Source organism: Equus caballus, chromosome 14, assembly GCF_041296265.1.
Source record: "Equus caballus isolate H_3958 breed thoroughbred chromosome 14, TB-T2T, whole genome shotgun sequence".
NCBI classification, from domain to species: Eukaryota; Metazoa; Chordata; class Mammalia; order Perissodactyla; family Equidae; genus Equus; species Equus caballus.
This window is the reverse complement of record NC_091697.1, coordinates 66,310,464-66,322,961: the sequence shown is the minus strand read 5'-3', so window position 1 is coordinate 66,322,961 and position 12,498 is coordinate 66,310,464. Positions and strand designations below refer to the sequence as shown.

The 12,498-nt window shown below is 40.6% G+C and overlaps 1 protein-coding gene across 3 annotated transcripts in view; it reads left to right on the top strand.

Annotated features, from left to right (window-relative positions):
* Positions 1-12,498, top strand: part of PRDM6 (PR/SET domain 6) — a 124,761-nt gene that overhangs the window by 82,703 nt on the left and 29,560 nt on the right. For 2 of the 3 annotated variants that reach the window (XM_070233165.1, XM_023617794.2), the window contains one exon: positions 6,356-6,532. In XM_070233165.1, coding sequence (XP_070089266.1) covers positions 6,356-6,532 — 177 coding nt within the window. Of the gene's footprint in view, positions 1-4,110; positions 4,323-6,355; positions 6,533-12,498 lie in introns of those variants that run through there. The other variant, XM_070233166.1, reaches the window with a different exon arrangement.

Genomic DNA, 12,498 nt, shown 5'->3' with positions numbered 1-12,498 from the left:
AACCGTATGTGTATTATCGTTTAAGTCTCCATGAAGTCTGTCCTGTCAAATAGCAGTGTCATAATGTGTAACACATTTATGTAAACTGTCAGAAAACTACCTGACAAATTAGAAAACGTACATGTACACAATACGGTTCCATGAGAGATTGTTAGGTCAATGCAACTTAAAGCTAATTTAGTTATTGGCAAAAATCCAAGTGGTATGAGCCTCCCAAACTGTGCTAGACCCTGACGGGCTGATTTGACTCAGATGCCAGGTGTGGTGTGGCCAGGCCTTCCCACGTGAGGTGAAGTAAGGAGTGCTTTTTATCCAGGTGGATAGCAAGAGTGGGATCAGATGACTCAAGCAGTGGGTCCCCCCTACTCCCTTCCTTGTGTTTTGTTGGTGAAGACTTTTGAGGTGATCACCATCATTCACGAATAAGTTAAAATTCAGCATTATGACTTCAAAAAGATTGATCCCTGTGTAGGCAAAGTAATAAAATACATGTTTCTTACTCATCATGGGGAGATGCTTGAATTACTCCATCACATCTGAGTTGATTATTGGAGATAAGAGGGAAATAGAGGGAGATGTCCAGTCACTTTGACCCATCAGTTCCATTCTAGATACATAATTTGCTTCTGGCATATAGGACTGGAATATTTCTTTTCTGTTCCAGAACCTAGAATGCTCTCTTTGCACCAGCAAGTTTGGAAGTAAAAGATACTCTCCATAATTCTTAGTCACATGGGTGAATTGCTAAACAGGAGAAATATACCGAACTGAAATGGAACATCAGATTTGTACATGATGGTTGCTAAATTTGGGGCCTTTTCTCTTATTATCCATGTGAAGATTTACGACTGTTGAATACACATATTTTCTTTAGTGATTGACTCCATAAATCAGCTGGCATTTAGTCTTTGGCAATTTGTGCCCATTCAGCCATATACAGTGAAAAGCTTAGAACCTATCAGTCAGAAACCATTTCCCTTCTATTTGAAAAACTCAAGTGCTTTTATTTTGATAGGATAATCTTGCTAGAACCAGAGGCAAGAAAGGGAGACACAGAAGACAAGTCAGAAGGTAAACAGGTTAGAGTTTCAAGTAGGCCCCTGAATCTTAAGTCCAAAAGATTTTTCGCTCAACAGACTGAATATTTGGCCATGAAACCCAAGACGTGAACCTCCATCAAAGAGACTTTGTGTGTCTATATTTGTGAGCTTTTTCATGTGAGGCCATCAAAAAGTTTATGCCTTGATATAAAGGAAAGAGATCTGAGGATACCCAAGGTTGCCAGCATCACCATTTTTCACTACCCTGTTATTTGCATTGAACGCAAAAAAAAATTCTGTTTGACCTGACGAGGTAGGAATTAGCGCTAAAGATAAAAACACATTCATGAGGGTCCAAGAGCCATGGAATTTTCTTGACTTTGTTCTGTTAATATCAAACATACAAAACCAAAAATCTCCTCTTCCTTTTTCCTGACTTTTTCTTTTCCTGAGAGAATCCAAAGGGAAGAAGCTGTTGGAATCTAGATCAACCTAGATTTTATTTAGGGACTTCATAAACATTTGGGGTTTTGCTTAGGCTTATTACCTAGGCCAGGGCAGCTTGACTCAACTCTTGCTTGAACCAGGAGTTAGAAATCCCTTTTCTCTTCTGTTTTTCTGCTGCAGAAACTCTCAACAGTCCCAATGGGGGGGCTCCAGAAAGGGGTAAGCGAAGCCTTCAATCACAGTGGATTATTTTCTGATGAATATGTTCTCTTTTATTTTCTGCAGAAAGTGTCTTTATAATGCTTATCTTTATTTTGCATCCTTTTCCTTTTCTTTTCTCCTTTTCAATTGTTTGTGCCACCTGGGGAAAGTCCGCCTTTAGGCTCCTCGGTGCACTGTCAGCTGCTCACATTTGTGTTTTGGGTATTATTGTTTGTAATTGGATGTGGTGGTACCTGAGGGGAAGATGGCTCTAGAAGGTTCTGTTTGGTGGGAGGAGCCTGGAGATAATCCATTACCATAATAGTTGTTTTGGAATGCATCCGTGTTCTTGTGTTCTACTGTTTCCCCTCCCCACGAGCGTGAAGGTTATCTTCTTTGTTTCTTTCCGTTTTCTGCAGCTGCTTTGGCTCTGCACTTTTCCTGCTTTCCTGAAATCTTTTTCTCCTTACATACAGCTCTGTTCTTTTCTCATTCCATGAAGCCAGCAGTGACCTAAGTAGCGCTCCCTTTGAAGTCTCAGGAGATTTGCATTGAGCTGATGATGTGGGGCAAGGAGAGAATGTGGCCCCAATTGAACAACTTTTGTCCTGGAGGTTTCATGCCATGAAAGAAAAATCAAAGCAGGATTAATAATATTTTAAACCAAACCGCACTTAATTCTAAGTGTTTCGTTCTTTTCCTATGTGTACACCAAACCAATCACAGACTCAAAGTAAATGAATTGCACATTTTGCTGGAGTAATCTTTGGCAGAGGAGCTGCCAGTTACAGAGAATGCCAGGGGGTGTCTGAAATTGTCTCGCTGCTATATTTCTGCTTAAAAATTGACCAGCATATATGCTAACTAAATCAACCTAGGCTTTGTCTGTTTTTTAGTTATTTCTTTATTGAGTACAGAGCACATTCTAGTTTTTCGTGAAGTTTGATATTTCTGTGTTGGACCTAGCCACATGAGGCTGTTTAAATTTAAAATAATCAAAACTAAGTAAAATAATACTTTAGTTTCTCAGTTTCCCTAGACACATTACAAGTGCTCGACAGCGCCATGTGACTAGTGGTTCCCACATTGGATAGCATAGGTACAGAACATTTCTATCATTGGACAACACTGCTAGATATCTCAAGTAGTAAAAAAAATTTTTATAAAATGCCATAAGCTTCTTATGCTTGTGAGATGTTGATTATCCTGTTGTGAGGAATGCTATTGAGTTTGTTTCGAGAATAATAAAATGCTGTATATGATGACTTGGGGAGAATCAAAGTGCTTTAGAAAGGAGATTCCCTTTTAGTTGTTCAATGACATGAGATCCTGGAAAGAGTAAAACTGAACACAGCACTTGACGCAGTCCTCCCATACTGCTTCCAGTATGACACATCAAAGGGAGACAGAACTTTGGAGCTGAAACTGATTGTGTCCAAAAGCTTAATAAATTGAGTCTTATCTTTTGGCCAGACCATGAAAAGTTAATGGGAATGTTAGTCATCAGGGTAAAAAGCTGAGTAATGGCAACTAATTCTGTGCCCCTAAAGCCTGTCAGCTGTCAGTTGAGGGGTGAGGAGTCGGAGTGTGCTGGTAGAAACATGTGTACACAGTTTTAACACCTGCAGCCAGTTCTCCCAAAAGAAGTTGTGATGTCTGAGATTCCTTAGTGGCAATCATGTTTCTTAAGCCCTGCTCTTGGGCTTGAAGGTTTCATTCTGTCTTGAACTTACTCCTGTGTCATTAGATGAAAGCCTAGGACACAGTCAATATTTAAATTACTTTTTGATTGTCTTTACTTTCGGAGGGCTGACTTTCTGTAAATTTCTAGGCTGAGAGAGACAATCTGTTGTTATAGTGGCAAGTAGAGTACAGATATTTGTTCTAAATTCTACATAAAATCATCTTCTGCCAACGTGAATGTGACCACGTGGTCTAAAATAATTCTTCAAGTTACCTAAGAATGAAAGGATATCACTTTATTTTTTGAGATCAGCTAAGATGAGGCTTGGTCTTACATTTTGGTACTAGATTTTCTTGTCGCTATGAATTCTCAACTGTTTACCAAATAAGTTTTAGTGGTCCATATTCTAATTAGTGTGGACATATACACAAAACCATAGAAACTCTGTGTATAGGGAACTGGCTAGTACACACAATGGAAGATGGAGATCATGTTATTGATGCTGTCTCTTGTGAGCCTGTGCCTTGTACAGATCCTCAGGCAGCACACGTTTGTTGATTATCTGAAAACAGGAACAGAGCATGACGGGATGTGAGAGAGCATCTAGTAAGCAGTCCGTCCTGCTTACCAGAGACATGAGAAAATAGAGAGGGAATTTGAGTGACTTGTCCAAGTTCCACAGCTAATTAGGGTCAGAGGCTGAAGCAAGACTCACCTCTCCTATCTCCCCTGTTCTAGGCCCTTCCATTCAGTCAAGCTGAATCTGCAAAGTTTTGAAAACTGTGCCATAGGTCACTGGATACCTAGCGAACACCTCTCAGGCCGGTGCTGGGCCAAGGTGATGTGTTAGAATCCTATTTGCCTTTCACTGGTATTATTTTGGTATAAGAATTCAACATAATCCTCTCTGTGGTCATTTCTACTCTTCTGTGTGTAAATCTTCACCTCTGTGACTATTAACATAAAAAGGACGGATTGACTTCTGACTATAGGAAATAAATCATCCCAACTTTTGACAGTGGAGTTAGAAAAAAAAGAAAAGATTAATTGGTTTTATTTAGTGGCTTATTGTTTATTGTGATAGCTATTAAAAATAGATAACCAGAGGCTAATAAATGTTAATGGTTCCTTCACTATTAGAAAAATCAATTGTCAGTGGATATAGCATATATAAATATATTATTTTGTTTATAATCTTCAATAATGTTTAAGAAATTCACCCCTGAGAGAATGCTTTCTTGAGGAGCCCTTTAAGGTTAATGGTTACTACCAAGAACAGATTTAGCAGGATATTTTCATTTACATGTAATTTTAATGACTTTCAAAGCATTATTTTATAATTGTAATAAAATGCATGTGTAATTTGTCAAGATTGATAAACTCCTTACCAAGGACTCTTATATATTTCTTTGAAACTTGTTTGAGAGCAGTTAGATAGATTTCTAAATGTAAGTAATTAAAATGGTATAGTATTGAGTTATTGACCAATCCTAGACTATTAATCAACCTAAAAAATTCTACAATCAGTGCTCAGTGTGCTGAAGCCTGGTAAAATAATAGTATTTGTGTTCAGTGAGGCAAATAGCCACAATTAAGCACTTCACTTGACAAATGAGAGGGTACACTTTATTTTGCACTTAATTGAATTGTTGTACATGCTCGGTCACCATTGTCTCCTAGCCCTGCATTTTGGTTTCTGGTCGTTGGATCTTATGCATTTGTTAAAGGTGGAGCAATTAAGTCTGCTTTCACCATTGGCTTTCTAAACACAGCCAGAAATGTCTGGGCCACAGACCAGGGCTTCATGAGCACTGTTAATATCCTTCATGACAGATTATTAATTTTCTTAACAAAAATTTTGATATACAAATTAGAGCCCTGTCAAGGAATGATATGAAATAGCTTCGAATAGGGAAAACTCCCCAGGTTTTATATCACTCACCAGATTCTGCTTAAGTAAGCAGAAGAACTTCTGTAGAGAAGACAGAATTTTAATCTACTTTATGAAAACCAAAAATTGATTTACTTCTCATGAGCTGGAAAGAATGTTCTCTGATAATCTTGCTAATTATCAGGTATTTGTCACAACTTCCTTCCATTTGCTTTTGCATCACAGTCATCCTTCTGCAAACATAGTGACATCCTGTCATTTCTGTGCTGCTATAAATCATTGCTCACTACCAGATTAAACTGGGGAGCTGAAGTTCAGGAAAAAGACCCAATGGATGAATATTAGTAGGGGGAGGGAGTAAGTAGAAGTCAGGATTTCTTTTACAAAGGAACAAATCTGGGTGCACATCTGTGTTCGTCTAGGCAATATTATCAGATGACCCCAAGTTGGGGTTGTGCCATAGACAGACCCTGAGACAGTTTAGTATTTATTAAAACACGCATGCAACTTGCTGGCTTGCCTGCATGTTTACCTGGCACTTAGAATAAAGGTCCAAACACCCTAGAATGACCTTGGCATCAAGAGCTTATTTCCTATGAGGACGATTTATCTTCAGTTTTCTGCACTGACAGAGATAATAACAACTGCTTTCCTTGCCCCAGAGAATTATTGTAAAGATTAAACTAGATAATTGATTTTAAAGCACTTTGAAAAGTTAGAAGTGCTATGGAATTATGAGAGACAATTACATATTTTCCCTTGTAACATTCTGCTTAATCAAATCTGTACTCGATCCTCCCAAAAGTACACTAGTATTTGTCTAGGGATGGGGAGAAAAACAAGAGAGTAGGGGTTCTTGAAATGGTGTGGTTGGTACTGGAAAGGAATATTTGTTTGGGAATGAATGTGTCTCAGCATCTCTGTGAATTTTGTTCCTATGGCAACAAGTAAAGTAATGGGAACCCAGCAGCCCAAGCTCTGTTTTAAAAACTGAGATAATGTCCCCAAAAAGTTTTGACCCTGCCTCATGGTGCTGACTTCCACTGACTCGCATAGAGAACGATGACCAGGCAGTCTCTTTATTTGTTTCAGACCTTACCAATGCGGTCACTGCTCCCAGTCTTTTTCCCAACCTTCAGAACTGAGGAACCACGTGGTCACTCACTCCAGTGACCGGCCTTTCAAGTGCGGCTACTGTGGTCGTGCCTTTGCCGGGGCCACCACCCTCAACAACCACATTCGAACCCACACTGGAGAAAAGCCCTTCAAGTAAGTAGCGCCAAGCCCTTCATCCCCGCTTTCTCTTCGCCTTTCCCGAGAACCGAGCGCAGCGCTGCCCGGCTCAGCCAGCTGGTGGAGAAGGCTATTCGGAAGGTCAGTGTCTGGGCTACAAAGGGACCTACTTCCTACTTGTTTATTTGCTGTCATTGGGAAAATGAAATCAGGAAACCTATACGCTGATCCTGGCTTGAGCTGTGTAACCTTGGACATGAGACAATCTTTCTGGGTCTGTTTTCTCATCAGTAAAATAAGGAAGTAGGAGTAAGTAATTTTAAGACTCTTTCTAGTTCCTGAGGATCTGTGCTTCTAGAACTTGAGCCAGAGTCACACAGAGTGGCTTCTCATGTTCATCAGCAAGCCTCATGGCCATCAGCAAGGTAGTCACAATTTAGGACATCTGGATAATCATCTCTTGTGGAACTTGAACCCTTTAGGATTCTGGTGAACTATTTCCTCCTCTTTCCTATGTGTTAAAGAGGTTTGAATCTATTATAGCAGCCAAATTGCGGCTTGTCAGTGTGCCCTTTGGATCTCAGAATTACCATTTGGTGAAAAAAGAAAAACAAAACTAAATACAGGGCACATCCAAGTTCTCGGGGATTCAGGGAATGCAGAAAGAGGTGGAACTGAATTCCAAGGGCTTTGGCAAAAGTAAGGGCATCTGAGTGAGAGTGTGTTTCTAGATAGAGCACCGTCATGAAAACACTGGACATCTGAATCATGCGAAGTGGCCTGTTCATTCACTCAGCCATTCATCCATGTATATACATATTCATTCATTAAGCAAATATCTATTGAGCACCTACTTTTGTACTAGTCACCCTGCTAGGCACAGGAGATACAAAGGTGAATGAAACTCAGCCCCTGGTCTTTGAAGATCTCATAGTTTATGGGGCAGCCCAATTCATAAACAAATATTACAACATAGGGTGAAGAATGTAAAAGTGAAAAATCATAAGACATATATGTACAGTGTTTCAGGGTAGCATAGAAGAGGAGTAATTAGTGCTATCTAGGGGAGATGATGTTTAAGATGTGTCTTGAAGGATGAGTGGGAGTTTTCCAGATGAACAAAGGAAAAGAGGCTTTTCTGGCAGCCCAAACAGCATGTGGAAAGGTTGGGGCGTGTGACCCAGTAGGTGTGATGGATTGGCCATATCAGAGCCGTGTTTACTCTGTGTGTGTTGGGCTCTTTTCTGTTCTGCCCTCTCACATCTTTCTCCCTCTTTGCCACACTGCCTTTCCCTGATTAAGGAGGAGTATTAAAAAGGCATAGATGTACAGCATATTTACCTTCTGCAGGGCAAGATCAAACAAGACAGGGAATAATTCAGGCAGTTGGAGACGAGTCCCCTTAGTCAGTCTCAACCAAGGAGTCTTCTTCCCAGAGTCTCATTACCCCTGATTTTCCCTCCAGAGCTGCTGGTGTGGCACACTGTTGCCATGATGCTCAGCCTGAGGCCAGGCTTGGCTTGGGGTCGCAAAGTCCTGCTGGTCTCATCCTGCTGGACTCGTCCTGCCCACCTCCACCTCAGTATCTGCCAGTAGAGGGAGGAGGTCATCACTCGCCTCCCTGCGATTTAGTTAGTTACCTTTATTCATTATTCCTAACTATTTTCATAGCGGTTTAGATATTAATAACAAAAATAGTTTTAATTTTTGTCTTTGTATGTGGGAGCAGATTCTTCATTGCATGAAAGCATCCGGCTAAGGGGAAGGATGGGGTCTAAAATCAAGACTGCACTATCCCAGCCTAGCTGTGCCCTCCGGGGCTGCAGTAGTCCAAAGGGACCCATTTTTTCTAATCCACCGCAAGGGCCGAAGGGGTTGGCATAGTCCTAGAGTTCCCTATTGCAGGTGTTTGTGTCCTGCGCCAGTGGACTTTGTCATTGCCCTCAGGTCTAGCCCTCAAGGGGTTCACAAAATTTGGCTTCACCACTGCTCTGGATGTGGAAGATGACAGTGGCACATTTTCTATGCCTTTGAGCAAGAGAGCTTTTCAAAAGCGGAGTTGCAGGAGGACTGATGATTCTCCTGGCTCCTGGACTACAGAGGGCAGCCAGACAGACACAGTGCCAGGAATCAGATTGATTTTTATCTTGTTGCTGTGTAAATAGATTTTAGAAATTAATTGAAGAGGTTTCAGGGTCAAAATGGGAAATAGATTTCTATTAATGTTAAGGTGTTACTTATGTGTAACCTTGTTGACTCCACTCAATTTTTTTTCTTTAGCATCCTGTTTTTGTCATGTTTCCAATAGAGCTGCCATTTTAACTTAATTTTAATTAATCAGATTTATATTTGAAGGGCTTTAGTAGTTGTATCTTTTTCCTCTCTGAAAGTATTTTTTGTGACCATAACATAATTTCATCTGGAAAAAGAATATAAAGAAGCAACCAGAGTTGGTTGGATTAGATTCTATGTACATGTTTTAGTTCCTTCTACTTCTGCTTTTATTAGGATAGCCACATACTGTGGGGTTTTTTTTTTTAATACATCAAGTATATATTCCCAGGAGAGAACTGAGTGTACTCTTATTTTAAAAGTGCAAGATTTAAACGTCTTCTAGGAAATGGAAAGCTAAATCTTTCAGTGTATACAACCAGATCGTTCAGGATTGAACTATCCCAAGGGAGTTTTGGGAAGCTTCCAACCATAGCTCATGGATATCCATCCCACGGACATTTGTAAATATTATGAAGATATCCTTTTACAAGCTTGTAAAGCAAACATTCAGAAAAACTTTTGTTGCAGATTAGTCAATAAAATGGGTTTCGCCACAACAGTTAATTTTACTACTTCAACTAATGGCTATTGGCTTAAACAATGTTGCAAAGAAGGAAAAGAATCTTGTAAAGATGCACAACCCTAAATTGTACGCCTTGGGTAGGTTTGAATAAATGCCCCAAATGGCTCAGTCCCCAAATTGTCCCACCTGTCCAGGGGCCAGAAGGCCTTCACAGAATTCTCAGGGGCCAGCTGAGACTGTCTGCCATGTCAGGGGAATGCCCTTTCCAACTGCTAAAATCTTCTGCTGAAACGTGGTTTTTGAAGGCAGATCAAGATTATTGCCATCCAAAGAAGGCTGGAGAAGATTTGGCATTAAGAGATCAGAGTTTCGTTCCGGGCTTTGCCTCACAATCTGATTGGCTGAAATCCCACAGAAAGACTCTAGCCCCCAAAGTCTAAGTAGTTCATGGGCCTGTCAGCAGCTAACCTAGGAGTGGACTTAGAATTTCTAAGGTAAAGGGACCCATAGGAAAAACACGTATCAAAGGATCATTTTGGAGGTCTCGGCTTTCAGTTTATACTGTAAGGCTGGAAGTCGCGGAGAACAAGGAAGAAAAGCAAGACATCATTTCATTTAACAGCAATTGCCAAGCACTTTATTAAAAAGAGGAAAGCAGGAAGGAAAGAAGGAAGGAAGGAAGGAAGCTGGCGGTCTAAAACTTACGCTTTGCAGTGAGGACTCCTTTCTGCTACTCTATTACCAGACATAATCTCTCACGATTTCAGGGAGGCCACTTTGCCTGGGAGGATCCGTGGGAGCCGCTTGTTGCCTGTGAGCTGTGCAACTTTCCGTAGGAGAGGTTCTCTTCATCTTTGTTAGAAGTGAGGGAAAATACTCGTCACTACGTTTTTGCCTTAAGTAAAGACAGTTTGGCTCAGTCTTAAAAAAAAAATTAGTGGATATTTCAAAGAGCATCTAATGTTTTTAACAAGATCTCGGCAAAATCAAAGCAAATCAAAAGAACACATCAGTAAATGTGCATTGAGCATATCATATGTATGAAACCCTGTGCTGTCTGGTTCAGGTCGAGAAGTATTTTGTGACAGGCCATAGACGCACAGACAGAAAGCTTCCTGCAGGTTTTCTGTGTAACAGAACTTGACATTGTTTGCACCTCTATCAGTTTCAGGTGGTAATTGTTAAGCTCCCTGTACCTATAATCCAGTCAACCATGACATTAAGTAATGAATGATCTTGAATCTAAAAGGAAATTAATTCTAATTAAGACACCAGGAATAGGAGAAAGTTGGGGACTTTATCTTTGCTGAAATATTTGGATGATTGTCCACTTCAGTGTTCCTGTGATGTTCTCTTCACAGCTGTGACGTCAGCACGATGAGGAGGACCCTGTGTGCGGGAGCATTTCTTTGCTCCCAGCTCATTACCCTCATCTTTCTTTCCTTCTTGTTCTGTTACACCACATGAAGCCCAGGCTTATAGGTACCCTTGCCCAGTCACTCAACTGGGATTATAGTTCAGGGTTAATTAAAAGCCAACCCTACTGAAGTCTTGCTCTGACCTGCCAGAACCTAGGTATTTGCATTGAGTCTGTCCTTCTGGTGAGTTTCATTAAGCTATGAAGATAACTTTTGAAGGGGATTTTTCTAATATTACAGATGATAAACATAAAACTGAGGCCCTTCCCTTACTTTCAAAAAATATCTTTATATTTAGCTCTGTTTACTTCCTCAGTTATACGAATTGTGTTCTTATCATTCCCAACCCACACAGATATTATTTCTAGTAGCCCACTTTCCTCAAGAAGGGGGAATTCCTAGGAAAAGGATCTAAATTAAGGTAATTTTCTATATATCTGCATGTGTTTTTCCTCACACTTGGTGAGCAGATGGCACTAGAGATGATTTTTCAGAGATCACCTCAGGTACCCTATAGATCAGACTTAGTAAATTTCCTGACTATTACAACAAATTGTTTCATGAGTGTAAATATCCATGAGGCATTAAGGCAAATACTTGAGAAAAATGTAACTCCCCTCTTAATGTCTCTGTCTAATCTGGATATTTAAATATTACACATTACATGCACTTTTGTGTTATATGAAGCACCAAACATCCCACTTATGAGCTCCTTATATTCTAATAAACAAGATTAGAAGTGCAAAAGCTTGAGCCAGGTAAATAGTCAGTCCTCCTAATTGTTCAAACTATTCTCTCTTTGAAATTGATTCTGGAGCTTCAAAATTTAAAAAAAGGAATATAATAACTTGAAAGTTCGTCAAGCAGTGAAAGGTAGTATATTTTGACACGCTGATCCAGTAACTAATCAGTTTTCTAATAAACAATCAGCAATTCGCTAACATGTCATCGGCACTTCAGGAGCTCTGGAGAGGGGATGAGCTGCCCGTGGACGTTAATGAATACACCAAAAATCATTAGCTGATCAATACTTCTGAGTTATTTTCATTGAGCTGATAGGTCTGATACATTAAAGCTGACATTATACATTTGTCAAGATCACAGTGCAGTTTTTAACAGTGGAACAGGCTGCTAAAAATATTCCCTGAAAGACAACCAAAGAAACACAACTTCTTCACCCTGACACACTAGCTGGCGCAGGAGCCCTGGAAAACCCCAGTGTGACAGTCAAGCTCTAGTCTCCCAGCACTCAGAAATATGCCAGAATCCCCAAAGGAGGTGGGCGTGTTCTATTTTTATGGTAATTATTTCTGTATCTAGGCACTTTGTATAATTTGCAAAACAGGAGAACGAGAGGACTGGCCACCAGATAAGGGGGCACGTAACATCTGATGGACACTTTGGACTTTCTCATGCTGGCTTTGCCACAGCCCCAACAGTGCAGGGGCCCCAGAACCAAGGGTTGCACTATTTAAAAGAGGGACAGTTGTCTGCAGCTCTCCTGAATATCTTTTCCTTCAAAGGTTTGAGGAGAGGACATTAAGGGGATGGCTGAGGTGGCCGCTGTGCCCTAAAGGGTGCTCGGCCAGTTGTATAGGCAGCCCAGAAGAGCAGGGTACTCACTGTCTATGCCCAGCTTGCTGCCACAGCTCATCTGTGTGTGTGTGTGTGTGTGTGTACACATCAGACAACCAGCCAGGAACAACCACTGCCGAACATCTAAAGGTGTGTGTGGTTTTTATAGACTGAGAACCCATCGAGCTAGGAAGTGTACATTGTGTGGGAGA